This window comes from Cryptomeria japonica, chromosome 4, assembly GCF_030272615.1.
Source record: "Cryptomeria japonica chromosome 4, Sugi_1.0, whole genome shotgun sequence".
NCBI classification, from domain to species: domain Eukaryota; kingdom Viridiplantae; phylum Streptophyta; class Pinopsida; order Cupressales; family Cupressaceae; genus Cryptomeria; species Cryptomeria japonica.
The window spans coordinates 599998281-600011001 of record NC_081408.1 but is presented as its reverse complement, the minus strand read 5'-3'; the positions used below and the strand labels follow the sequence as shown (position 1 = coordinate 600011001).

Genomic DNA, 12721 nt, shown 5'->3' with positions numbered 1-12721 from the left:
TCCATGTTGAATTCATCACAAGTACACACCACTCGTGGTAGATTTATCCTTAATAATTTGTTTGTATAATCATTGTTATTGCACAAACCACTTGCATTAGGCCAATTAGGTAATCTTAGACTCCACAAACATTAATGAAACACATTCTATTTTCTTGTTCTCTTCTAATCATCATTTCTTTTTGTATATTTCTTAATTTTATAAAATATGAACCATTTATGAGCTTATTGTACTAGTTATTTATAGGTCAAAACAATAACCCATTCTTGTTATTTCTATATTATAGACTTAATATTTGATTGATCTTAAAAATTAGTACAAAAGAAAAAATAAACTATTTTAATATTGAATTCATTAAGAATAATATATTTTTATTTTTTAAACATACAAATCAACACAAAAATATATTGAATAAATTTACAATGATTAATAAAAAGATCAATTATAAATAAATTTAAAATTTTAAAGTCTTTAAATGTTTTTTAAGAAATCAAATTTATGCTTACAAATATAATCCAAAATAACACATCAAATATTAAAATAAAATAAAATTTGACATAGAATAATAAATGTAAAATAATAAAAAATTTCAAATGAAAGATAAAAACAAAAATTACTAAGGTTGAGATAGGATAATATAGTGAATTCAAATTAGCCTTATAAATTAACAGTAGTCGCTACATTTATACAATTTAATCGAAACGGACACAGATATAAGGTGCCGAGTTCGAATCTCCGGATTTTTTTTTCGTCATCCCCGGTTGGATGTACAAATCGATAAGTATATTATACCAAATTAATTTTAACCGAAGGGCAGAGCATTTTTAACCAAAACCACTGTAAGTCGCGAACACTTGCACGATTCACCGCAAAGTATATGGTGTGCATTTAACCAGTCGGCCATTGAGGAATGGAGCGAAATAACATTTGACGGCTTGAATGCTTGATACTTTTATTATTCTTACTTGTGAAAGAAAAATAGGGAAGATACATATTTATTTTGAGGATATGGGATGCCGGCGAAGGGTAAACAGATGCTAAGCCTTTTTCCTTCGTTGTAGGTAATTTTTTCTCGTATTTTTCTGCGATTGGACGCTACTTGAAATAGAATGATTATGTTAAATTTATTAATTTTTCATTTGAAAATTTACCATTTTGAAATCTACAGAGATGATCGACTTTCAATAGTTGTTACAGTAACATTCATGTTTGAATGCTGATTTTTTTCCTTAGGGTATGACTAAGTTCAACAGTTACTGTGTTAGAGAGAAAGTAGAAAATTTAAGTTGCTTTGTCTTATATAGGGCTTTTAGGGTTTTTCAAAATCTGCAACTCGTGTTCTGCTTGGTTAAATGCTACACAGTAAGAGGTTTCGGGTGTACGAGTTAACCAGTCTTTAAATCCATAAAAATACTTACCTATAAATATCCATTTTTTCCAACTTTGTGGCTAAGAAGTGCGTTTTTATGTTGGATCCTCTAGGATTTGTTGTTGAATGCTAAATAACCCTTTGTTGACCGTGAGGTTTCCAACTCTTCACAGCCTCTTTTGTGACAGACGCTTCGTTACAGTGTTTGTCTTGACACTGTTGCGTTGTTAGGTAACCCGCTTTAACTTAACCACTTTATCATGCTGCCTACCTTTGCTTATCACAGTCTGCCTCTATTTGAATTAAGCAGGTTTCTCCTTACACGGAACATTCATCACAGGATTACTCTTTTACCATATGTCTTTGTATATAAAGATTTCTGTAGGGTTTATCCATCTTGCTTAGTCATCTCTTTTTGGGATGTTTTGCTTCTTAGGTCTAGGAGTAATTTTAGTATTAGATTTAGATTTGTTTGATACAAATAGTTGTTGAAGCCATTTGAGCATTATTAATTTTCTGTTGTAATTTGGTGAATGTGGATTTAGCTTCTTTCCCTAACTTATATATATATGCATTCATTTGACTGCAAATATGTAAATTGCGAGCTGTCAAATGTATTTAGAACATGAGTTCTTGAATAACATTTATTTTTCTGTTTTGTCACAGAAAGATGCTTGCCTTAAAAGCTGTTTACTGTTTTTGGAAGAAATAGTTGTAATGGAAGCACTCGGAATGTTAATTTCAGGTCTGTATATAAAACTCTTTCCATGACACCTGTTGGAGCCAATTCTGCTTCAAGATCAAGGTCTCCGATTAGAAGGAAGATGTCAAAATCTCCTGTTCGAGCATATTCCCCCCCACGTTCAAAATCTCCAACTAGGAGAAGGTCACCACATCGGCGAAGGTCTCCTGTTAGGTCCAAGTCTCCTGTTCAGGCAAGGAAAAGTATGAGGTCTCCAATCCGGACAAAGGCCTTGGTCCAGACAAGGTCCCCTTTGAGATCAAGGTCTCCTGAATCATGGTCACCCTCGCCACACACCAAACGGCTAAGAAGAGCTCAAGAAACAAGGGAATTGGACAGGACTAAGGACAGGGAACGTGACAGAAGTAGTGTTAAGAACTATGAAAGAGACAAACATAAGGATAAAGACAAAGACTTGAGGAGAGATGGGACATGGGAGTCAAGAGGCAGAGATAAGTATGTGGAGGCCTCTTTTAGGTCACAACACTCACATTCAATATCACCAAAAGATCGCAAGCAGAGACGGAGACATGAATCTCAGTCGCCTCCTCAAAGAAGCATTGATCATGGGTCAGAAAAGGCTAGAAGTCCCAAAGCTGGAGCTCGTGATGAGGTGTCTGGTGAAATCTACTCCCTTTCCGCTTGTTCAAAATATTAAGCTCTGTTGATAGATTTTATAAGTTTGGTGACCTCTGTCCTGTGCAAATACATTTTACAAATTTGACCAGACTAATTTGTTTATTGGTTATTTACATTTATAAATTCTTTTGGCAGACATTGATATGTCTGGCTCTGTTCTAGGTATATATTTTCCATTCAAAATTTATAAGTCTACTTGTAGTTGTGATGATTGTTTTGGGATTGGGTTTTACTTTTTTCTGAATAAAGATGATAGTGTTAATAACAAAATAAACAAAGAAAGTGCACAAAAACTGGTTTAGCAGGACCAGGAGCAGAATACAATAAGGGCTTATCAATTGTCCCATAATTGTCCAAATAAGTTTTAGATTGAGTATGTTCTTGAAAGTGCGCCTGGAAAGGCTTCCAAATGAAACTAGAAGCCCAAGGTCCCAAAAAACATGAAACCAACCCACAAACCAGAATTATGATAATAATATGGGTTCACATAATAACCAATGAATAACATAATCAAGGGCCTGGGAAAATGCTAAATATCCATCCCTCTAACAGCCTCCATTGCTACCATTTAAAAACCAACAGCTACTGTCATAAAAACTTTAAACATCTTACCTAAGAAAAATATGAAGTTTGATTGACTGCACAGTTGGATAACCCTTGAGATACCAGCTCTGCTTGCTGTTTTAATGCTTCTGTATCCGTTTTCTCTTGAGGGGCTTTCAGAAAGTGATATGGCCCCATAAAACAAACTCCAAGGAGTAGCAGCCAGGGATGTGTTGAAAAATCTCATTATTCTGGAGATAATTCTTAATCCCTCTCTTTTGCTTATTGGTTCCTTGCTCAATATGTTATTTATCAAAGTCTTCTGCACCACCTTGCAGATTTTATGGAGAATTTTATCGTCCTCATTTCATTTGGAGAAGGAAAATAACAGTAATGAATATTTAGGTTTTTCCTTTAGGTTTTACTTTTTCTTAGTGCTTTGCATCATTCTGTCTGTCTCTGGTGCAAAATTTGTGCTAGAAGAAGGACATCTACCAATCCTCTTTATAACCAGTCTGTCATAAACAAGAACCATAGCCACAGCACAAAAAAAAATGCTTCCCTTATAGTACACTCTCTCTTCCCTAGTGAAGATTCCTGTATCCTGAGGTAGTTATTGAGTTTCCAGCTTCCTTCAGGATGATGGTCCATGCTGATTGTTCCTGAATGCAACCAATTTTTTTTTCCAAATGATCAAGAAAGGCTCTATGTTCTTCTATATAGCACTTTCTATACCATTCGGTATTCTTTCCTCCACAGCTTAGGATTTGGAGAGTTTGCCCCTTCATACAATTTATGCATTTTACTTTTACCTTGAGATAATCATCTCTGGTGTTTGAATTCAGAGGATTCTTTTAACCAGCTGCCACCTCTGGAAATAAAATACAGTAAAGTTCAGAAGACTTCTTGTTGTTCATGAGTGGCACTAACTTCTCTTTTTCTTATTACATTTTCATCTCTCAATCTTGGTGCTGTCTGGTGAATAATGTGATTATCGTTTTTGATTAAAGCGTAAAACATGTTATGAAGGAACCAAAACTCTAATAACAAAATGTTGTCCACATAAAAGACAGCCAACCTGCAGCCAAACTACAGCCTAATGTTCTAGGTATTTGTGGCATTTATTACTTGTTGAATTAAAAGAAATTGAACTCCTATTCTTTGACTAAGAGCCTTGTCATATTCTCCAAAAGAAGAATCGGTCCCACACACTGCTGCTTTATGAGCAAAATTTTAGGTAATTATTTGATTTTCTTTTTTTTTTGTGAAGTCTGTGGCACCTGATTACCCTTATCCGTATTGCTATGGTCCTCACTCTTTTTACCTGCAGGGAAGTACTCCACCATGTACTCCTCTTTCAGCTCTTTAATTTTTTCAATCAATATCCGAATGCCCTCCACAGTATTCTGAATAGTGCAATGGCTGATTTTGACTAAACATTCCAGATTCTGATTCATATCAAGGAATTTCTCCTCTGAACCCTTAATTCTTTTTTCAAAATCATTTTTCATTTCTAGTATGGCTTTAGCCATTTCATCCATCCTGGACTTAATTTCCCTGTCCGCAGAAGTATGCCTGACCTTTTCTTCATTCATCCCTCTACTACCATCAATCTTTTCTCAACTTCACATTGATCTCGTTCATTTTCAGGAAGAATATTTTTGTCAATTTGAATTGACTTGTTACCCCTTCTTTATCCAGTCTGAGAACATCATAAATTTCCTCTCTTTGAGCATGGAGATAGGTGAAATCTTTGGATAAACCAGGTGTAGCATTGAAGCCCTGATCCTCCAATCCATTGCCAATATTGGGCAGAGGGTTTGTACTAGTCTGTTTTTCCCCAACCTTCGCCTTCCTTTTGCCTTTGTCTTTTTCCACTTCACCACCAGTCTTAACCTTGTTGCTCTGCTTAGTTGTAGATTTCAACTTGTCTCCCTCCTTTTCATCGCCAGTCTAAGAGCCTCCAGACCAAGAAATCTGTTTGCAGTTCATCTTCAAGGTTGAATTCTTTTGACTCGTGTTTCTTAGAATTATTTTCCTCCTCTGAAGGCAGTTGAGAAAACATCTCAACAGACACATCCACCTCATTTTCTTTTACCCACTTTTCATTTTCTTCCTCCTCCTCCATATTAGAGCTCATATCTGAATAGTGAACAACAAAAGGTTTTTGTTTCTTTCGAGCCTTGAGCTTTCCTTTAGTGTCAATTTTAGGAGATAAATTCTATAATCAGTAAGATTATAACCTTTCATGCAACACAGGAAGTTTGTTGTTTTTACAATGCTCCTTAATGGCAAAGTCCATGGAAGCTAAAAGAAAATAAGGGAAAGATACTAGCAAAAGTGATTTAACAGAATGAAATGAACCCCATAAATTGTAGTGAATATTCCATCAAGAGTAATATATCTCATAATTTACTTTCGGAACTTTGGATTAGATAGGTTTGATGGAAAGCATAGTTACTAGGAGACCTGTCGCCTACCTCTGGAGATGCGTACCGGAGACGGAGACACGTCTCTATCACTGGAGACGTCTCTGGAAATTTCTTGATGCATAGGGTGCTTTTGGCTGCTGTCTCTTGCTGTCTCTGAAGTCTCTTGACCAAAAATTGATGTCTCCTCCTAGAAAACTTAGGGCAAAGTGCAGTAAAAAGGCAAAAACAAACACCAAATAAATAGGATAAGCTTTCAGCAAAGAAAAGTCGCAGGGAAATGACTAATAAGGAAACTGTTTCATAGGAAGACAAAAATCCATGCAAAGTTTTAGTGATTGGATCTATTGACAGTGTAGACTTTTTGAGAGGATTGAGCTCATATCATTGTAAATAGTCTAAAGAGAAATTGCCATTACTATTTAGCCGACAATATTGAGTGTGCTCAACATCTATATTACCTTACTTTCACTAAACAATTTAGATTGGCTATGGTATCGGCAATATAAGCAATCTTAATTTCAATTTTTGTTCAATTTTAAAGTTAATGTCAAACTTTACCACTGTTCTTGTTTTTAAAGTTCTCTATCATGATTTTTTTGGAAATTATTAAATTATATTTAAAAAAAATTGGCATCTCCAAGTACGCTGTCTTCTATTTTTGAAAATTAGTCATACCAGTATCGGTACCAGTTTCCGGAGTCTCCAAGTACCCTCGTCTCCTGGTAACTTGAATTGGAAAATCAATCACAGCCTGTAGACGATAGCTTCACCAACTTACTTTTCTCCTTCCCCTTAAAAAATGATTAATAGCATCATTAGAGGCCTTTCTACCTCTGAAAATTTTTCTTCCCTGAACCGAAAGGCTTGTAATCTGAGCACTAATGTCTTCATTGATGTAATGCCCCCTTTTGGGTTTACCATGCTAGAATAGTATTGAAAGCATAATTCATAGAGCAATTATTTCAGCATAATTTCAAATATATGTAAACTACAGAATATCTACAATGCATAATTGGAGTTCAACCATAATAGGGCTTGGATGAGAAACATGATAGGGTACCTGAAGCTGTCCCCACACTAAGCCCAAGAGCGGATATACTATCCCTCTTGACCGCATGTGGCAATCCACCATTTATATGATACTATGAGGTGGTGTGCTTAGTGGGTAAACTTGTACCTACCCTCCCTGTCTATTCTGCCTTATCCACCCTTATATGATTGAGACTCCTTGAATCCGTGCCAACAATCAAGCAATGTAGAGGTTGGCGGGGAAGCTACAATAGGGTGCCCAAAGCAATCCTCTACCCTAAGCCCAAGAGTGGATATACCATCCCTCTTGGCCTTCTCCTTAGACCAATCCCTCTTCTGTACCTAGTGAGGAAGCCTATATCAGTTCTCCCTCCTTGTATTCTCTCCCATACCTTGCCATGATTGATTGCTGCTATTTGGTGGATAGACTGGAAATCCACATTATTACTTATATCTAATATATATGATGTTATGTGCCAAATATATTATTTGAATTATTTTCTATATTAATATGCATTTAAACATTATATTGCTGCATACATCAGGCATACATATTTAAACATATATTCATGCATACCACAATATCTGCTAGGTCAAATGTGGCTGTATTCTGGATTTGCGGATCTCTTTCCTTAGTTTATCAATCTGCCTTTGTCTTCCTTCTTATTCGAAGCCACTTGCTTGGTTCTGTTGTCTTTGCTGGGATTGATTACTTGATAAGTGCAGATGCTGATATGATTCGATGTAGTTGAAGGACCTCTTCATTTATCCATTAGCTTCTTCCCATTCGATCAGAATTATCCTATATTCCCAATTGATTGCAAATATTATAGATGGCTGCATTTCCTTGGTAATATTCTCAGAATCAGACTTGGTCAAATGATTTCCTTTAATTTAAATTTATTCTGATTTCTATTTATTAGTTATGACTCCCTGAATTTCTGAATATGATTTCCCACTTCAGTTGAATTCTTCTTCCCTCTATACCCTCCAATATGAGGGAGAAGTCATGCCTCTTCAATATTCCAACCCTTTGAAAGAGTCACAACTCTTCCTCTTAATTGCTGGCTCAAAAACCTAATTATATTTTAATTATTTCTTAGTCTAGGAAATCGCTGCCTTTAATCTTTTCTTTTTTGCTTACTTTAATAATATAAATCACAGCACATAGTGATATAATCACTGCCCATTACTTCTGGGGGCATGACACACTTAATGCACGTCCTTTATTTCCTTGTCTTCCAATATATTTTGTTTTCCAGCATATTTTGTCTTTTAGTGTTTTTTTTGTGCTAGTATCTTTTATCTCCTTGTGTGGTTGAGCGGTTTGTCTTATTAGACAAAACATTTAATCTTTTTTTTTTTCCTTTAGGATCCTACGAGAGATGTTGATTAATTTCTTACAAATTTCAGGGACATTGCAATTGATAACCATCTCTCAGCCAAACATATAGGGAGTCCTATTTTTACACCATTTGAGAAATAGTTTTGTCATCTTTAGGTCGTGACCATGTAGCTTTTCCATGTATGGCACTAGACCCTCTTCCTCCACAACCTTTCAAACCTTATTGTTTCTGTGGACCCCATCACAAGACAAGGTCTCAACTCGGCTCCTTTCCCCACCCATTGCAAAATCTGTCAAGTTTGTAGGATAGATCAAGTCAAGACAAACAAGAAAGTAGTTGCCATAGAGTTTGCTCTACTAGTATGAAAGTAGTAAGAAGGTGCTAGAATTACATAGAAAGCGTGCAAAGTGTCCTGTAATCATAATGGCTTTAACAACTTGCCCCTTATTAACCCTATTGGCACTCATAGTTGATAATGGTATGAGCCTCGATGCGAGTTTCATACTTGTCTCATTGTTTAAAAGATTTGTTGGAGACATCCCCGTTAGCGAAGACATCAACCACCTTATTACTGCCACAATATATATGGGTAATGAAGAATTCCTCAAAGGAATTAATTAAGCGAAGGGAGTCCCTAATAAGAGTTTCTATGTTCCAACTAGGACTATGCACCTGTTTAAGGCATTGGATTATGTCAAGGGAATCCCCTTCTAGCGACACCTTTTTAAAGCCCTAAGAATAAGCTAATTTTGACCATTGTAGGCTACTGCGGCTTCAACATAGCGGTTTGTCTATGTACCCAAAGGGAGTGATGTGATTATTGTTATTTACACATTCTAATTGGTTATTCCATTACTTTGGGGTTTATTCACCTTGGTGGTCATCTTACATGGCTTCTGGTTGTTCATTTTTGGTTTTAGCTTTCTTTGGTTTTGATGGTTCATTGGTGTGGCCCCTGGGCATATTGTTTTGGCACTTTATTCATACAAAATGATTTATTTTGGCAGGGCTGAAAAAAATTGGATAGTTTGTTCATGAATATACAACGTATATATAGAGAATTACAAGATGATGTTCTAAAAAGAATGAACCGTTAAACTGAAGCTAAAAAGCTAAAAAGCAAAATAAATAAAAATTTAACTTCGTCTTCTAATAAAAGAAGCAGTAGTTAAACTAAATTAATTAAAAAACTAAAAGAATTAAATGACGAACTAAATGACCATTGATAGAACAACTAAAGGTAACTAACTAAAAAGAATTAATTATTCTAATAATGGTCATTGTATCAACTAACTACCCTACAGAAGACACTGCAGGGCTTTTGATCACAAACACAAGAACACTCTCCTGTTGCAGAGACACTCCCAGGATTTGCTAAGTGTTAATGACCAAGAATAGGTGATTCTGTTTGACTGATGTAACCCTCACACGCGAATTATAGAAGCAAAAAAACCCGAGACCATGATTTTGAGGAAAAATCGACAAACTCTCCAAAGAGCAATAAACACGATTTTAGCAAAAACCGCGAAAACTTTTTGCAAAAGAGTACTGAGCATTGTTTGCTCCAGCAACTCTAAACCAGACTGCAAGATACCATGGTTGTAGATGTTCAGCCCAACAACTCTAGGTGCAACCCAAAACTGATTGCAACAAATCCTCAAACCCTAAAAACAAGAACCCTCCAAAAGAGAATTCATGATTTTTGAGGTGAAAATCAAAAAACCCAAATCCCATGCGAACGTTACGAATTACAAATGATTGAGGACAATCTAAAAAAAACCAAGACAATTTTTGAGGAAAAAATCGTGAAAACCCACAAACAATTTTTGAGGAAAAATCGTGAAAACACAGCCGATGGCAAAATTTGCTTATCAAAAAGCATAGAAGGCTGACTCCTCTTTAGAACGTTCTGCAAAACATGAGCCTACTCCTGCTCTTGAGACCCTCTTTGGTTAGATTGCACGGATGCCAACAATTTCCTGCTATCTTTCTTCATATGGCCAAACTGGTGACAATAGTTACGTTGTACACTTTTCTTCTTCGAAGACTATTGAGATTGACCTTGACCTTGCCCTTTTTGCTGGAAGGACTAAGCTTTACACTTGTTCTTATCCGAAGCTTTGGCTGTGAAGGCTTGTTCAATGGAAGAACTAGTGCTGCTTTCATCTATCTTGCTGTAGAAGCTTGTTGCAGAGATTAGGAAACTTCAAATCAACACTAGTAGAAGAGATATTGAGCGTATCAATGAAATGCATGTAGGGTCGGGGCAGGCTTTTCAAGTGATCACTACCATATCCTCTTCGTCCATGGTTCGGCCAATAGCATACAACTAGTCATGGATGGCCTTGATCTTCATAAGATGTGCTTGGATAGATGCCTTTTTATCCATCATGATAGTGTCAATGGATAGCGTTGGTCGGATCCTTAGAGCCGACTTTACCATCAAATGTGTGAAGGACCTTTTCGGTCTTACACATTTAATCAAGTTCAATATATTGCCGATTTGCATATTGAAACGGGTTGCTAACAAAACATAACTAATTATGACCTGCCACCTTGGAAGACGTGTTAGTGATTGAGATGTGTCATTTGGCATTGGATCGGTTCTTGAAGAATACGTGATGATTGAGCCGACTTTTGGAAAGGTCGTGTTGCTTGGCGCCACCCATGTATGGGTTTATATAGATCCGTTCCCTCTCACTTCCAGATCATCGAATATATACAATCATTCTTCAGCAGTTCGGAATATATTCATAAGCATATTGAATAACTCTCACATCTAGCAGATCGTAGAATACATTCTCCAGCGAATTGTATATCATCCTTCAGCATATTGAATAGCAGCAGTTCATATTCATTCACGACAGTTTGAGAATTTATCAAGGAAGATTGAGTTCATTGCAGATCATACATTCTATATTGTAGATTGGATTTTCTCTATAGCAAACTGTTGTAATACATATATAGGTTCAAGTGTGAAGCAAATTTCTTGTAAAATCACTTGACATAACTGAGATAATAAAGACACATTTCGTCGTTGGGTAAACTTTGTGCATTTGTGTTTGATTTGCTGTCTATCTAATCTGATCATTAAAACTTAACATGGTATCAGAGCCACGGTGAAAGAAGATAGTGATCAGATTCCCTACAACTTCTAAGTATTCTGTCCTCTCTCTTTGTCAAGCAATATCTCTAAGTCTCGAAAATGGTGAATGGTCTTAAAGTCGAAGATAGGCTTGAAGGCTCATCTAACTTCACCTCATGGAAGTTTAGAGTGCTCATTGCACTTGAAGAAAATGATCTTCAATTCGTGGAGAAAAAGGATTTATCCGAACCTGAAGATCATGAGGAGAAGCTTCAATTCAAGAAAAATGCCATCAAAGCAAAGAAGATATTAATCTACTCCGTGAGGGATCACTTGGTGCCTCTCATATCCAAGATGACAACTGCAAGAGATATGTTCAAAACCTTGGAAGATTTATATGAGATTAACAACGTGAGTAGGGCTCTTGCCCTTGAGACAGCAACTCCACCAAGTGAAGATGGCAAAAGGAGATCCAGTCATCACCTACTTCATGAAAATTTCAGAATTGAGAGATCAACTAAGCACAATTAGGGATCAAGTGATTGATAACGACCTTGTCATGCTAGCCTTGAATGGCCTACCTCATTCATGGGAGCCATTTATCCAAAGCATAAGTGGAAGATCCAAATTACCTAAGTTTGATCGTCTCCGTGCAGATTGTATTCAAGAAGAATCAAGATTGACCGCTAGAGGAATTATCAAGAGTTCTTGAAATGAAGATACTCATGTTCTTGCCACTCGATCTACCAAGAAACGTAAGTATTGGAAGAAGGGCAACTTAAAAAAGAATAGAGATTTCAAATCAGATTCTGCACCTGATTCTAGGAAGAGGAAGAAAGATCTCTCTCGCATCCAGTGTTTTAGGTGTGACAAGTTTGGTCACTTTGCAAAGGATTGTTTGACAAGACCTAATCATATAGGAGCAAACATCAATGAAGTCTCATCTTAGAAAGAGGTTGAAGATAACTCCAATGGTTTTCTTTTCATATCAGCATTATCAAGCAATGTTCAGAATAGATGTCCTCATCGGATATTACAAAATATGTCTCCTGAAGAAGCCTTTTTAGGTATCAAGCCTGATATTAGCCACCTGAGAATATTTGGTTGTCCTGTGTATGTTCATATTCCCAAGGACAAGAGAACCAAGTTGGAGCCTTCTGGCAAGAGAGGAATATTTGTGGGCTACAGTGAAACCTCCAAAGCCTACCATATTTACATTTCTGTTCAGAAGCAAATAAGTTAACGGGGATGTCACATTTGAGGAAGATGTTGCATTCAGGAAATCAAAGGGCTCATGCATGGAGATAGATGATGAGACCCCTCAAGACATGGATGTTGATCATGCTCCTGAGATTTAGAGGGAGACTACAGAATCTGATATGAGTAAGGACCCAATTGAACCTTTGGATCCCACTGATGGCCCTAGAGATATTGTTGTGTCTCGAGAGAGACCTCTTTGGGTGCGAAACACTATGCAGGAAGCAGAACAGTTTGCCTATCCTAGAGGCACATTCAGAGAAAGCAAAAGACCACAAA

At 36.5% G+C, this 12721-nt stretch overlaps 1 protein-coding gene across 6 annotated transcripts in view; it reads left to right on the top strand.

The window, feature by feature from the left end:
• Nucleotides 1-689: 689 nt before the first annotated feature.
• The window catches only part of LOC131061082 (FHA domain-containing protein DDL), a 70124-nt gene continuing 58092 nt past the window's right edge, over nt 690-12721 (top strand). For 2 of the 6 annotated variants that reach the window (XM_057994591.2, XM_057994586.2), the window contains exons 1-2: nt 700-1057; nt 2115-2724. In XM_057994591.2, the coding sequence (XP_057850574.1) occupies nt 1014-1057; nt 2115-2724 (654 nt within the window). In that variant the 5' untranslated portion in view covers nt 700-1013. Of the gene's footprint in view, nt 1062-2035; nt 2725-12721 lie in introns of all 6 variants that reach the window. The other 4 variants (XM_057994587.2, XR_009110491.2, XM_057994590.2 and 1 more) reach the window with 4 other exon arrangements.